The 16,756-nt window shown below is 41.5% G+C and overlaps 1 protein-coding gene across 1 annotated transcript in view; it reads left to right on the top strand.

Annotated features, from left to right (window-relative positions):
* Positions 1 to 245: 245 nt before the first annotated feature.
* fbn1 (fibrillin 1) overlaps positions 246 to 16,756 on the top strand; it is a 68,001-nt gene continuing 51,490 nt past the window's right edge. The window contains exons 1-6 of the mRNA XM_086106812.1: positions 246 to 465; positions 675 to 932; positions 4,286 to 4,368; positions 7,012 to 7,110; positions 8,823 to 8,918; positions 9,929 to 10,024. Of these exons, the coding sequence (XP_085962938.1) occupies positions 757 to 932; positions 4,286 to 4,368; positions 7,012 to 7,110; positions 8,823 to 8,918; positions 9,929 to 10,024 (550 nt within the window). The 5' untranslated portion in view covers positions 246 to 465; positions 675 to 756. The remainder of the gene's footprint in view (positions 466 to 674; positions 933 to 4,285; positions 4,369 to 7,011; positions 7,111 to 8,822; positions 8,919 to 9,928; positions 10,025 to 16,756) is intronic.

Here is a 16,756-nt window from a genome sequence, read left to right as displayed (position 1 = left end):
GCTACTTCTAGTGATAGTAAAGTCCAAACCAAACATCCAGAGCAACTTTTACATTTTTGGCATTGCCGGTATAAGTCTCGCGAGAGCTAAATTTGGGTGGGTGTATATCGGGTGGTGTGATTCGGGAGGGGAGTTTTTGCGGTGGAGGTTGGTGTGGAAGGGAGGGGGAGAGGGGGGGGGGCAGGCAAGGGATGAGGAAAGAGCCGAGTAAGGGAGAAAGCCTCAGTGACTTTTCAGCCCTCTCCTCCTGTGGAATGCATCAGCTGCTCTAAATGATCTCTCGTGGATCCACACGCAGTTGGATGCGCACGGGCCTACTTCGCGCGTGACCGTGCGCATCTATTCACAGGCGCCCTTCGGAAGCTTGCGCTCAACTCTTGAAACTTGTATCATTGTCATACCTGCGTGGAAGCGTGAGGAACTCCTCTGCTTGGTTTGAGGCGAATCTCCTCCTCGCGAGACAAGGTAATTAATTGATCATTTTTTTCTTTGTTTGTTTGTTTGATTTTATTTTTTTTTATACTGCGTGTTTTTGCGACTCTCTAACCAACTTCAAAATACGGACTAATCACGACGCACCAGATGTTTTACTGAGTGCAATGGAGTTGTTTTGACCTTTAACAATCCTCTGCCTCTTCCCCCCACCCTCCTCTGCTCTCTTATTGTTTTTGCAGCTTTGACTCCAGACTGCACACAAGTTCCACAGATAGAGGGCTGGACAGCGGGTTAAGCCCATTGCACACTTGAGGAGTGGATATGCAGGACAGTAAGAGCGGAGGAGAGCGGCTCTTGCAGCTGGTTCTGGTGGCCCAGCTGTCACTCTGTGTCCTGCTCGGAAACGCCGCAGAGGTTCTGGACACCGGAGAGGTTAGAACCACCGACTCCAGAACCAGCAGAGCCAAAAGGAAGGGAGGGACGGACGTGCTCAGAGGGTAATGTGACTATGATAATCCCTCAACCATTAGACCCATATGGGCAGCCTTGATTTTATCCCCCCCTTTTTCTCTTCATTCTTCTCTGGAGAATCACGTGCTTTCGTCTTTTCAATGAACATCTCTAGCTACTGTGTTCACATGCAGTCATACACAGTGAACCCCCGCACGGTCGTAATTTGGCATTTGCAAATTCACTTACTTGTGTTTTTTGGTTGGGGGGTTTCTGTTATTTCCAGAAAAACTGAGCTATTTAAAAAATATATCTAACTGGTGGCCTCTTGGTCCCAAGAGGAGGTGGATAGAGTTGCCAAAAAGGATTCTTGAGTAAAAATACTTTCGTAAATTATGACACAAGTAAAACATTGTCAAGTTCAAGTTTGAGTCAACTTTATTGCCAAATGTGCTCTATGTGCAACATACAGCACAGATGAAATTTCTTTCCTTTCAACCACTAACAAATAACTACTGGAGTATCTCCAGTAGTTACCCTGTGAAAAATAATACTCAATTACGGAGTAGCTGTTGAGTAACTTCTTCTTATTAGGCCATCAAATAGCCAAAAATATCAAATGAAAATGTGCAACTCAAATATTACCCAACACTTTACATTAGACAATAATGAATTAAAACCATTGAAAAAAAGATTACATAAATGGAAGTGGAGGAGTGGTTAGCGCAGTCACCTCAGAGTTGAAAGGTTGGGGCTTTGAATCCCGTTTCTTTCCTCATTCCAAAAACATACATTGAAGCCTCTAAATTTGACTTCGGTGTGAATGTGAGTGTCAATGGCTGTTTGTCTCTTTGTGCTCTGCAACTGGCTGCCCACCAGTGCAGGGTGTAACCTGCATCCAAGTCTGAATTCAGCTGCGATCAGCTCCAGCACACCTGCAACCATAATCAGGACATGCCATACTGAAAATGGATGGATAAACTAAGGCAAATTCAGCCACAAGAAATGGTAAATTACTTTCTGTGTTTGCACAAAAAGCACAAAAGAATCACCGGGCAGCGATTGCAAAACCACAATACGTTTTCTCAAGTTTTAAATGGAGTTCTTGTCGGCTGAACTGTCAACATTTTTAGGCAGATGGATGCCAGCACATGAGCTAACTATTCCTTTTCATTATCACGGTCTTCACTCAGGTAGCTTGAGTCGTGGCAATTGGGTGCGGTCATGCAACTGCCTGGCTCTGTTTGATTGGTTAAAAGGAGTCAAACGTCACGAGGAGTTATGGTGGATTAGTGAAAGCTAGGATGATAAGTACGATTCACCCAAAATGTCACTTCTGTAATAATAACGCAGGAAATGTAACTCATTACAATCTAACTTTGGCTCCGAGGAAATATGTTGAAGTGAATTGAGGTTGTTCATTTAGACAGAAGTAGTGCTTCTTGTGGCATCTACAGTATAGGCTATTGTAAAACTTTTTTGGGGCAGGACGTCAATTACTTGCAGAGTTTCGCTGTTTACGGCTAGAGCAGAGGAACACTGTACCCACACACACACACACACACACACACACGTCCTTTATGAGCCCTGAAGGTCAAAGAATATGTGTGTGCATGTTTTAATAATAACAACAATGCAAGGCTGGCTGAGATGAGTAAGATTGTCCATGATGGGGAAGTTTGGAGCAAAGCTTAGCAATTAAATACTGGCAAGGGGATCACATTCCTGCTGCCTGCAATAATAAATTACATCCAAACAAAGGAGGCCATTGGTCGTGTGTGGCTGTGGCAGAAAGAAAGAGAGACCAAGAGAGAGACACAGAATCAACCTAATCCTTTTTCTGGCCCCCAAAAAAATGTGGATAAATCACATCTGCAGCTGTACACAGTTCTCTGCTGGAGTGTAAGTGTGGCTTTGCATGTGCATATGTGAGAATAAAAGCAAGCAAGGCTGGAGAAGAAAGACCCCGAAAAAGAGACCATCTGTGCGCCAGTGATGACAGCAAACAGCTGATGAAGGTCACACAGTAGACATTTTTATATGACATGCTTTAAGTTCATTTATGTGCACATCTGCGTTCAGGAAGAGGCTGTGTGCTGTGTCACGCTGACTTACCACCAGAAGAATGTTTCTGACATCCTCGTGATTACCTCATTGATCTGGTTTGGGTTATATCCGATGACCTGCAGGTCAACACGGATTTGAGTCTGAATTATGTAGGCCTCGAGCACACCTGTAGGCAGGATGGCTCTCAGGCAATGACATCATCAGGAAATGTTTGCATAGGTGCATCATTCAATTTTGTTTTCTAAACGCATGCAGAGTAGAAGGAGTGTTCTCGACATAATAACAGCACGCAACTGTGACGTGCATCATCCGAAGCGGTTCAGAATGAGTGCATATCAAATAACAACCACTCCCAAAGTAAATAAATAAAATGCAACATACTCATCAGATATGCAGGCGATTCATCCGATTGGCTAAAGAAAGAGTCCCATTGCTAATATACAGCAGTGTTTTAAGATACAAGTTTAATTCCTTCCATGACCAAGCTCATAACACAAAATACTCATATCGGCATGTCATCTTTGGGTCATTGAAATGAATGGTAATGCCATTCCATAATTACAGCGAGCCTCTCACCCCCCCCCCCCCCACCCCCCAAAAAAGTTTGTTTTAATTTTTTTTTAAAGAAAAATAACAGTATAATCTTGTAAATAATAAAAACATAGTTAACATAATCACAAAGAATGTAAACAAATTCAACAATTTCTGCATCGTGATTTTTGTTGCAATTTACCGGTAATTCATTGTGCAGCATCCACATCTCAAGTTTGCATTCACAAGTCAAAGCTAAAAGCTGATTGAATTGCCGACTCATAACTCAAAAACTCATCACGTTTGTACTTTAAATTACATCAGACAGTATGACTGAATTTGAAGGCCCTTGGCAGATTAGATTAACACGGCAAGACGATAGAGTCTGAAATCTGATTGGACTGGGGGAAAAAAAGATAAGACACACTGGAAAGACATATCGACACACTGGAAGCAGTCTGGCCAAGAGAACGGCAATAAGATGAAGAGAATATTGTGAGATGAAATTAATATCATTTGATGGAACAAATATTAGAATTGAGGTTGTTGGCCACCGCTTCTGAGATGGAGTTTTAATATTTTGGCTGCGTAATCAAGCTAACTGAGAGGAAAAGTAAAATCAGCTGGCTGTTGGTGTGATACAGTGCAAATTACAACCACAATCGCAAAACCATATTTTAAGTTACATTTCTGATGGTGCCAAGCAAAACTGAGCAACTCACTTGTCTAGAATCTCATTAGGGTGAAAGGGTTTCATGTCTGGCATGTGAATTGTTGAATACGTTTTGTTTTTTCTTCACAGACCCAATGTATGCGGCTCAAGGAACAATGTTTATTGCTGTCCAGGCTGGAAGACTCTGATTGGGGGAAACCAGTGTATTGTCCGTAAGTATCACCCCCCCCCCCCCCCCCCCCCAAATGGATTGACAGACCATATCAGCCTTTTTGACCACAAAATTTGAACATTGGTTATTGAACGCATTCAACTCTGTCAGGAACAGTCATCTATTTATTTGTGGCAGCTCAGTTTGTTGTCCAACAAAAACAGTGCATTTTATAACTGAGTCTACAGTGGAGACTGACAGGACTTAATTCACCTTATACCACCACAATCATGCCATACATCAAGAAACATTCATCAACTGGAGCAATTCAGAACCATATGTATCTAATGATTTTACAAAAACAAATACTTTTTTCCATAAAATACAGCATACTCACCAGATATACTGATTATTAAATGTATTGACATGTGCAGGTAGCTTGTCAAACTTGGCTTTTGCTCTGACCAACCAGTCGGATGACTGCAAAATGCTGACCATTTATTCATACATGTACTGAGTTCTGTGGAGCCAAGAGAAATATTATTTTAAAAAGTCAACAGACTGTTGGGAATAATATTGCATAGCTTCATGAGCAAATATTAGAATTGACGTTCAAGGTCAACTGTCAAGTAATTTTAGAAAATCCCAAACAAAATATTTGTATGTCACAGGTAAAGAAATTAAACAAAATACTGAAAAAAATATGAAAAAAATCTATTTTGTAAATATGACAAAGTAATTATTTTCCCGAAGTGAGATCCTAACGAGCGTCAAACCAAGAAGTGTGACGTCACTTTAAGACAACAATAGCGGAGTTCACTTTGGAAAGTGTACAAAGGCAGTCAGAAATCGGTTCGCAAAGTTACGTTTCAAACTTATCTGAGGGGATCCATGTGTTTGAAGAGTTGGAGGAAGAGGCAAGATGTATATTGGACCATACATGTTGTGCCTGAATGGCCGGACATGGAATAGAGACGAGACCCATTGGAATTGGAAGAACGGAAAACTATATAGGCTGCAGTTGTTATTGTTTGCTATTCAATGCCGTGCCGTGGTATAAATCACACATGATGGGATTTCCTATTTGGTTCATGTATTCCCGCTAGCACTGAGAGCATACACTATAGTGGGTTGGTGTCCTACATTGTCAATGCTAAGGTAGTTCTGTTGCATTGTCGGTCACTCAGCACATGATATCGGCAGCATTTAGTTGTAAACCATTACAGAGGATTCCTTCCATGCACTCATAGTTTGAATGTTTTCGTAAAGCATTACATCCTTGTACGCGTTTAGTACTTTGAATTGAATGTTTTTGAAAACAACAGTCAGAGTTATTAATTGATTGACACACCCACCTTTTTTGCAAATCCGGTTGAGAAAACAGAGGTCTTTGAAGTGCTTGTAACAAAGAATGCTTGTCGACACCGGCATGAAATTCATTCACTTTCCGAGAATGCAACTATATCCTTCCAATTTTGTGGTCCATTTATGTGCCCTATTCTTTTCTTTTGGTTACTCAAACAGATGTTTGCCTGAATACGAACAGCGCATCGCCACACAGAGCCGAGGCATTTCGCCTAATAACTCGGTAACAGTGGCAAAGAGCGGTTAACGGGACAATTAACAATGCAGTGCAATGGCTGACTCTCACTTGGCATTCTGGAAATGACATCACTCCCCGGAGATTGCCCACCAAAACCATTTTCATTGTTAAGTGCTTTGCTCCGGGTCTAACTATGAATCTAGGAGGGGTATGTAAAAAAACGAATGAAAGCATGCTTGAAATAGTTTTAGCCCGAAGTATGACTCAAAAGATGGTTGGCCAAGTTTACTTGACACCTGAACTTTAATGTAGATCAGTGCAATGTGAAAGTGTTGAGCCCGCCAGAGAATGCCTTGCTGCCGCTGAGGGCTCACCACTGTGCAAATAAGCAAAGAAGGAAGTGTTGTCCTATAGTTCCAATTCCCCACTTATTTGCTGAATTAATTGGACCGACATTGCAATGGCGAATGGATGATGTTTTCAAAGGAGAGACAAATCCTCTTAATAAAGTGCGAGCAGACAACGTGACCTCACGCCAGTGGAAATTTTTAATTCTGCTTCATTTACACCGGCATTCTTTCAGACGTTTCTTTTTATAGTTTCTGTTCTCGTTCTTTCCCCCTCCCTCAGTAGACAGGAAGGTCTGAGAGGCCGTAGCCTCATATGATTGCAGTCTGGCGGGCCGGCCGGCTGCCAGGATGCCTGTCACAGCTCTAATGACATTGTTTAGCAGTGGGGTTCAGGGAGTAGGGGTCAGTGGCTGGACTCTACCTGACCAGAGCTGAGACTACGCAGCAATGCCAACAACAGGCTGTGGGAAAGAAAGCCGGGGAGTGAAAAAAAAAAAAAAAGGCAGCAGCAACTAAAAACACTTCACTGGTGTACTTTTATAGCAAGTCTGAAAAGAGAATGGCTCAGCAACATGTGGCGCCAGCTTCTCCATGACCATGATTAGGGTTAAGGAAGATCGGGCCCCATTTTCACTGGAGCCGCTTTGAAATTTTGAGGGTTTAATGAGGTTGAGATCATAGCTACATCCTCTGCGAGTGAAAGGCAAAACCTTCAGCGAATGCATCGCTTCCGCTCTCTCTCACGCACATTGAGGACTTCCTGAAATGAAACATGTATGTTGCTGAAGGTGTGCCACGTTGCTCTTTGCAGCCATATGTCGAAGCAGTTGCGGAGATGGCTTCTGCTCCAGACCCAACATGTGCACCTGTCCCACGGGCCAAGTCGCCACGTCCTGTGGATCCAAATCAGGTGGGGCTACAGCATCTGTCATGTCTTACCTGGACACAGTGAGTTGGTTCTACTGACTTGTTGTTGCATTTTACAGTGAAAATTGGCTTGACAGTGCCCCTCCCGTCCACCCCCTTATCATGGGGCGTATACAGTGATAGGTGAAAAAGCACAATATAGAAATGCTGTTAACACACTTATAAAGTATTCCGTAGTTCTCATTCTTACGCTGTCAAGAAATAGGAGGCTTGTGGTATAACATCAAATTCGAAGAAATGAAAATAGGGAAGACTCCCACATGTACTTTCCCCAAATAGGAGGGAAAGCTGTTTATTTGTCACTTCAAAGTGACTTTAAAATCGACTTTAAAATACCAAAATAAACCTTCAGCCAAACAAGATAATAACCGTATGTGTTGTTTAAAAAAATAAAATAAATAAAAATAACATCATTATCAAAACTTGAAATTGCTTTTAAATTTGCAGTTTTAGAGCATCCGTAACTGAAAACCTAAGAAAATACAAAGTACTTCAAGAGAAAGTCAAGTCAGCATTTTCTTGAGAATAATGTGACCTGATCATGACATTACAATGCCTAAGGACCCAATTTGGGAATGTCACTTGACCAAATGCAGAAAACAAGTGAGTCATGATTGGTCGTTACCCCTGAGCAACTGTGATATCAACATGGCAAATTGGCCGCCACATGAGATGGAGAACAATGGTTGGATTTTTGCTGGTTAATTCATATTCCACAAAAGCAACATAATTCAGAATGCAGTGTTATGACTAATCGGGACCCGTAGAAGAGATTATTGTTCAGTAAAGTTGACTTGACTTCCCCCTTTAAACAGTTTATGAACATATGAAGCATTTCTTTTGAATGATCAACACAGAGAAAATTTTTAAAGTTTTTACTCAAAAGTCCAACAAATGTAGAACGATATAAAATAACAGTGAATTACTAAAAGGAATAATTAATATGCCTTAAAATGTAAAAAATGATCATTTTAAAGTTATCATGTATGTGCAAGTCAATGTGCCGTGGCATTATGGGAAAATGCTACATTTGTAGCCTTTAGCCAACAAGTACGTTCAAACATACTTGGGACTACGTTTGAACGTATTTAAATATGCTTGAACGTACTCGCACGTGCGTTTGAACGTATTTGTCAGTCCAAATCTTTTTACACCACTTTGGCAACTCCATGCTTCCGTACACTGTAATATCACGGTTGTCAATCATATCATCGCTCAGCCCTACTTGTACTGCCCTTTGGAAGATAATTTCCGGGGTAGAGGTTGTGGGGTTGCTGACGTTTATGGTCCGTGGTTGGGGACCACTGCTGTCGAGTTATTTAAAATAAATAAAGAAATTTAAAAAATGATTGATTAAAAATCAGTGATTGGGTTGTATAGCAACCGACTGATTGGACATTAGATTGGATGACATATCATTTGTCTTTGGGGATCAGTATTATGCAATCTATAATCCTGTTGAGGACGTTTTTGCTTAGACAGTATTTCTTCAAGTCCATATACAGTATATACTTTATATATTCACATGGTCCTCTTTTGGTGGCTAAAGTGTACCAACTTATAGGCAAACATTTTTTGTTAGTTTGCTAAGTTTTTGGGGCGTACACATCTGCTAAATTGATTAGGATCAATACCCACTCAATGCCTCATTAATAATCACCTAGGTGTTATATGATTGTATCGTTCTGCCCACAGTCCAGCACTGTAACATCCGATGCATGAATGGGGGGACTTGTGCTGAGGACCACTGCCTCTGTCAGAAAGGCTACGTGGGAAACCACTGTGGTCAACGTAAGTAGCACTGCTTATTTGGCCTGATTGGTCTTTTTGACAGAATCTCGTCAAAACTAGCAACAACATAAAGTGTGTCGACTGAATATAATGTTGCCTTCTCAACAAATCTCCAAAATTCGTTCTATTGTTTTTGGACCCAATTCTAAGGCAAACACCACAACTTTGAAGAACCTCTATTTGTATAAAAATGATATAATAATAAACAAGTTTTAGCTCAGTTCCGAATGACCCTCAGAAAGATGTAGAATCCATCCACCCATTTTCTGATCCGCTTATCCTCACATGGGTCATGGGGATATGTAGAATAGAATTGAATTATTCACAATATATATTGTGATTGAAACATTATTTTAACCCATGGGACGCATTTGATTTTGTTATTGTTCCTCTGCCTCTATCATCACACATGTTGAGATAACAACACCCGGGTTTACAACATGGGCCAAAAATAGTATACCGGTATTCTTTCAGTTTTAATGACATTTTCCCAGAGTACTAAAGTGTTGATGAAACTCGTGGGATACACTGAATTTAATTTGACCTTCTCTTAATGTTTGAATGTAGATGTCCAACTGTTGAGTGTTTCAATTTTGCACAACTTGCTGTTTTCAAAACAATGAACTGAATGGAACAATTCACCACAGGTATTTGAGTATGAATGGACGAATACAGTACACTAACTGGACCTGTTAGAATTTGACATCAGGAGGCCTGGACGGCACCTCGCAATTGATTTTGAATGGAACTGTTCCATTTATTAATTAACAGTAAGAAGCAACAACAAATTGTGATTCATATAAGTTGTTTATTATTCAGTTATTTGCCTCCACCAACGCACATAGCAGCAAACAGTGGAATTTGCCGTGGAGTTAGCCCAAATGCTAACAAGCCAACGCATCAGTTGTCCACAACTTTTTGTCAGTCGTTATGATTAACATGTTGCAAGATAATAATAATAATAATATGTTATGTCAACAAAACATAACCCTTGTCCTCTTTTTATACAGCGGTTTGTGAAAATGGCTGCCTTAATGGAGGAAGGTGTGTGGCTCCCAACAGATGTGTATGTACCTACGGCTTCACCGGGGCGCAGTGCGAGAAAGGTAATGATGACTCCTTTTCTTGCCTACATCCTTCACAACCAAAGTGAGAACTGGGTGCTGAATGTTTTTTTTCCCCCTCTGGAACCGAAGAGCCCTTTTGGTTATTTGTGCCACCGAATGAGGTTTGTTGTGCAATCAAAATGTTGACATGTTGTGCTCAGCGGTGACCATCAATTTCCACATCTGCTCTGCGATGAAGCGCTGGGGAATGTACCATCTATGCTCTTCGCAAATCTTCGCAACCTCCTGCGGGTGTGAACGCTCCAAAGTAGAAAAGTCTGTTCAACGTCATAAGTCAAACATGGGAGAGCTGACGCGCTCGAGGTCTGCTGCAGTGATGAGCAGCAGAGGTCAAAGTGTTGACCTCGTAAAGCTAATATTTGGATTGTAAGCAGAGCTCTTAATTAGTATTATCCCCTTTAACCAGTCCAGACTTTAGGGGCCTCTCAGAGGCGTCTGATGGATGATTTGTCCTGGTTTACACTTCAGTGTTTTCTTCAACCCTCGAACTATTAAGACGCTATCTACGAGCCGGATGAGTTGGCAACACGCATTATCTACTGAAAAACACTTTGACACACAGTGCTTTGCTTTCTGTTCCTTTCCTGTGTAGAAGCTTAGTGTTGTGGGAGCATGTTTTTAGTTCTCAAATGGCAAGGCCTATCTGCACACACTTTTTTATCTTCCAAATCTCTTGTACGTGCATCACAGGTGACATGATAACTGTAAATTTTATTTTTTATTTTTTTCGAATATCAGACCCAAAAAGTAGGCACATGAAACAGGCGTTTGAAACACCTTAAAGAAATGCTTGTCTATATAAGTAATTGTGCTTTGTGTTCGGGAGTTGATGTTTACAGAGTGCCAGATATGAGATTAGTGAAATTATGGCACATGAACGTGTGCGCATAAAATAGTCATTTATGGCCACAAAATTTCTGCCCCGAAATAGGAATAATGCACACAAAATGTGAATTCACTTTTTGTCACAGTTTCGATGTGATTAAGTGCCCATTATTTTCGTAAAATTTGAGAAATAATTACGTACGGTACTATATTTTCAAAGAACTGGACATTTCACAATAAAGTCACACATTCTTTATCCGAAACTTGAATGATAATTTATACCGTCTTCTTTTTTGCTGTACTGTTGAACGTGTAGCTATAGTGTCAGTCGAGAATAAGTTGCTACATGACAGGAAGTTACTTGGAAGGGAAACCAAGCAGCCATAATTTATATTTTAACAGGTATCCTGATCTTTTCTTACCTTTTGGATTATTTTGGTGACTCACACTGTTTGACTTTGCATCTTTTCGGCTTTGGTAGATGGTCAACTTTGCTGTTATCCAACTACGAAGGGAAGGATCGTTTGAGCATGACTTTTCTGTTGCGCCGATTCATGGCACAGACATGCTCTTTTGATGTTTCAATGGAATGCGGGTTGTAACTCAACCAAACATTTTACACATACCTGTGAGAAATATCTTTCACAAACCTGATGATGGAGGTTTGATGCCCTGTCTTTTTAAATTTGGTCACTCTGCCACCACCAGGTAAGAATGATCTTCACTGTACAGCTAACCATTGCCAACGTCCACTGGAAAATAACCAAATTGAAAAAACAAAACAAAACCTTTTTTGAGGTACTATATATCAAGTGGCACAACCGGAAACACAACAAGCATTTTCAAGTCAGCAATAGTCCATCACTATTTTATGAATAGACACAGGCTACTGCTGTTAGACACATGGCCGAAGGTTTGTTTTTTTCCTTGTCACATGCTGCCTTTGATGACACATGAGACAAAGTAATGAAATGAAGGACAATGTGCGATGATGCTCAGTGGAACACAAAGGCTACCAGAAGCAGAAGAAGCTACTATTTAATGTATAAACTTTGCTTTGCGTTGCATTAAAGTCGGTAGCAAAACGAGTGTGCCACTGTGGATTATTCAAAAGGAAAATGAAGAACGCAGTGTTTAGTAGTGGATTCAAGCATTTGATCGCTTCAAATTGAAATTAAATGTGGCTACTGGTTATCATGGTGCTTGTTGCCTTTTGGGCTGGTTTAAGAATGACAATGTTGTCTTTTGTGGTCAGTTCCACTGAGTGAACTAGATGATGTATCCAATCAAAAGTAAATCAAATAAGTTGGTTTGAATGACTGCATGGCTTCTAAAAGCTTTTATAGTGGGTAATGTTCTATAATTAGCCGTTGGAAGTGCTGAGCTGACATTTTGTCATATTTTATAGACTAAACATTTATCCCGGTGTGATATTTATGTTTCCAATGACTTCATGTTGTATTTTGTCTTCAGTGAGACAAAAAGAGGACAAATAGACCCGCTTGTGTTTTGGCTACATTTAAGTCACTTTCACAGGCATTTCCTTGACGACTGAATAAATGAAGTACATGTGCACAGTCAAACATGAACACATTAGACTCACACAGTTTTCATGCTTGAAACAGAGCTGTGTCCCATTACGGCTAGATCTTATCCTATTAGTGAGCGCACAACCACACACACTTGACCTGAAGCTGGAGTCATCTTAGGATGTGAAAAGTTTCTCCTCTAACGTGAGCATGTCTGCTGACCGGCCGGCTATAGCACCGTGCATGATTTAGTCGGACAAAAATGCACACGGGTTCGTCAATATTTTCTTTGTTGCTCCTAAATGTGATTATTGGCTGGAATGCGGGGTTAGCCACAGCTGTCCATAAGGCCGATGATCGCGTGCACTCATTTGATAAAATCAAGCATTTCCAAGCATTTGAGTTGGTGGTGACACTTAGAGCTCAAACGAGGCAGAACGTGAAGCCCGCAGACTCCTTCAATGCCTCGCTGAGTTGCTTCTATCTGTTCCAGCCCAGTGCAAACCTAAGTGGAAAGATGGCCACAAGTTGTGTGTATTTTCTGTCGAGCGTTGTGTTTTTTGTTGAAAGTAGCTGATTTGAGGCTTTGAAGATGGCGGTGTGTGCCGATGCTCCTTCTACTTTGGCTTTATTTTCTATTCCCAATGCTTACACTCAGGTGCCACTTGTGCATCAGTGGCGGATGCTGGTCTGTCAAGGAGGGGAAGCTCAATTTCGGCCTACATCCTAAAATGTGTCCGTTTATTTATACGTGGATTCTACACTCTGTTCCTTTTCAAGAAAATGATCTGTGACCCTGTCATACCAACAAGGCGTCTTTTCCAGAGACTTAACTAGTTTCCTACAACTCCAGCAACTACAGTCAAATACCCCCAGAAATAAAATATTAATTTATCGCTAGTCGTTTTCAACAAAGAGAGTGTCGCTCAGATGATTAGAAGAAGTCTCCAGTTCAACTCGGAACGGAATGAGAATTGAAAAATGCTCCCACGATGCCGACACCAAAAGATCGGTCATTGGCTCATTTCGCTGTCAATCAAAAAGAGATTCAGCCTCAGACAATCATCCAATCATCCAATCATCATGCAGAAAAGCTCAGCTCAGCGTCCGGGGCACCCTATAAACGCCCACTGTCCATAGACTCCCAGAGACGCTGAGCGTCCGATGGGCGGGACAAAACCAGCATTTATCCAATGACTCGTCTCGTTTCAATGCATTGGGACAACCTACTGTGAACTCTCTAGACGCCCAGCGTCTGCGCTGTAGACGCTCAGCGTCCACACAGTTTAAAGCACAGTGAAGCTGCGGGAATGAATGAGAAGAGAGTCGCTTCGTAACCAGTGATAAGAAGCTGATTCGGAAAAAAGTGGAGCGCATATTTAGTCAATGACATGTACACACAATTGTATGTCTACACATGTATTTGATCACTTATTTTTGGACATTTTAGGGGAAGCTCAGCTTCCCTTGCAGTCTTAGAGCAATCGCCTCTGTTGTACATATTAAATCCAGACCATAGACTGTCACGCGAAATCCCCGTTCCCTTCTCCTGTTGACTTTGTTTTGGCGGTCGGGAAATACTTTTGGTGGCGGTATTGCACCAAAAGTATTTGCCAACGGGCAAGAGAAAGTACAAGACAAAATGGAGGAAAAGGAAGAAGTGGTAGTCACAGCAACTAATGTGTAACGTATCGCCAGATTAGCATGCGGCTTCCTTACGCCGCAACAAGTATTCATAGCATCGAAAGGCACAATAACCAATCAGGATTTAACCTTTAGTGACACTGTAACGCAGGATTCTAGTTGATGTGATCTTAGACTCAAAAGAAAATATTTTCTATAGTTAGCAGAGGAAGTTTTTGTCCAACTAGAACTCTTTTGCTGTCCTCCACTCGAGGTGCGTTCAGAAATTCACTCTGCTAAAATAACGCCGCTCTGAGTGTGTGTGTGTGTGTGTGTGTGTGTGTGTGTGTGTGTGTGTGTGTGTGTGTGTGTGTGTGTGTGTTCGGAGAGGCAGAGTGCACTTCCCTCCCATTAATTTTCAAATGCAGCTTATGTTGGAAACCACTTAGCAGTTTGTGCTTGAGCGGTTTCTTTCTGTACTGCCTGAGACACTGGGCTCCGGCACTCCTTTTATGGGGCACTCCGAACAACCGAGCGGCACGTTTGAACAACCCTCTGAGTTTCCAAAAGGTCGGAGTGAAGCAGTGCGCGCCTATTTCCATATGCACCCATGATTAGGGAGCGGGGATTTGGGGTGCGAGTCTGAGCTCGACTGTTCTTGGTCTCGGTTTTTGTAAAATACATTTCCCCACAAATGTGACTTATGGTACTCCAGAGTCACTTTTATCTGTTTTTTACTTCTTCATGATGCATTTTTTGACTGTTACAATTTATACTCAGGAGCGATTTATAGTCCCTGAAATAACATATTTACAAAAATGTGAAGAATGTCTTTACGTTTGAGAGAGACTGGAACTGAGGCTAACAATTTATTTGGAAGAGTTTTAGGGATGTGGAAGTATAGTCATTGACGTTGACAAACAGTGGCTACAGAATAGTTCTTCAAATGTTTTTGTGCGATTTGGAACGAATCCAAGGAAACTCTTGGACCCACTTCCTGCCTGGCAAGGTTGTTGTTATGCATACAGTGCGCATGTCCTTGGGGAGGCAGATATTTCTATTGTGTTCAAAATATCTGGACGTGTACCAATATTAAATAGCTGGCCTTGAGTTTGAAATAAACCCTCCGCTTCGACATCACATGTACATGTTTACCGAAACACTTGTGAAAGTGTGTGAACATTTCTCCAAATAGTTTGGGAATAATTTTTTTCCGAAAGTAGAGCAGTGAAACAAAGAGCCCGACATTCTTGTGAGTTTTGGTCTGTTTTGAGATCATCGTTGGCTAGACTATAGATGAGCGGGCCGGGACTCTGACTGTGTGCGTGTGCGTGTGCGTGTGCGCGTGTGTGTGTGTGTGTGTGTGTGTGTGCGTGCGTGCACACGTGCAAGCACTCCCAGCTGAACAGGCCGTGGGTGGATCCCCCACCCCAGCTGCACACACTTCATGGAGAGAGGGGACAGATAAAATGACACCACTACTTTCCCCCTCCAACTTTCAGCCTCTCCCTATTTGTCTAAACTCAACGCTTACATTTCATTCGAATTCACAACTATACTCTTGTGCTGTTTTGCAGTTAACAGCTCCTCCAGTTAACTGTTCTACTCACAGTTTATTGTTAAACATCTGGCCGTCCCCGTCAAATTCTATGTCTATAGAGGAAAGTAAAACATGCCGTCTATATTTTTGTGAGTCAGTATCTTGTAAATCAGTTAAATGATGTCATGCCATGATTGTTCAAAGTGCCTTTATAGTGAAGTCCATAATGAAAAGGGGGAGCAGCCACAAGTGAGTCACGCGAACATGAATTATTCGGGATGAGCAAGGGACTAACTACAAAAAGTTTTATCACTTATTCATCCATCCATCCATTTTCTAATTCACTTATCCTCACGAGGGTCACGGGTGTGCTTGGGCCTCTCACAGTTGTCTTCTGGCAGTAGGCGGGTGACACCCTGAACTGGTTGCCAGCCAGTCGTAGGGCACACTAAGACGAACCATCCACACTCACAATCACGCCTAAGGACAATTTAGAATGCTCCATTGACCTGCCACGGATGGTTTTGGAATGTGGGAGGAAACCGCAGTACCCAGAGAAAACCCACGCAGACACAGGAAGAACAAGCAAACTACACACAGGAAGGCCAGCGAACCCCGCCCCCTGCACTGTGAGGCGGACGTGCTGAGCAGTCGACACTGTGCCGCCTCGCTTATTTATAGACTGTATAAAAAATGGTTATGTGAAATGTTGTTCCCAGAAAATTGTGTTTTTCCATCAAAGTTACATACCATAGGTAGAGTAGCCAAAAATCATACTCAAGCAAGAGTACTGTTAATTTAGCATAATAAGACTCCGATACAAGTAAAAAGTTGTCTTCCAATAATAATTGGGTACGAAGCTCAGGTGCTGAGTAACCAGTGATGAACTTTTTATTTTGTTAATTTCAAATTGCACATGAGTGTTCAATACACAAAACTATCTGATAGCAAATTCAAATAATGCCCAACAACATCACTTCAAAATAACATTTTATCAATAACAATAACATAAGCTATGAAGTCGATTTCAGACTAAAGAAATGGTCTTGACTTCCATTTTTTCATGAACGTGAAATCGCACAATAGACTCACCCGACATTATTAAATGTAAAAACAATGCTGACATCTGTTTCATGAGTCAAAAACGATTTGAGTTTTGCCAACTTACCACTTTTATCTTCGGCACACCGTGTA

Source organism: Hippocampus guttulatus, chromosome 3, assembly GCF_054856545.1.
Source record: "Hippocampus guttulatus isolate MCC_2025c chromosome 3, RoL_Hgut_1.0, whole genome shotgun sequence".
In the NCBI taxonomy this organism is placed as follows: Eukaryota; Metazoa; Chordata; class Actinopteri; order Syngnathiformes; family Syngnathidae; genus Hippocampus; species Hippocampus guttulatus.
Note: the sequence above shows the minus strand (reverse complement) of the source record. Positions and strands in the feature narration are given on the sequence as shown.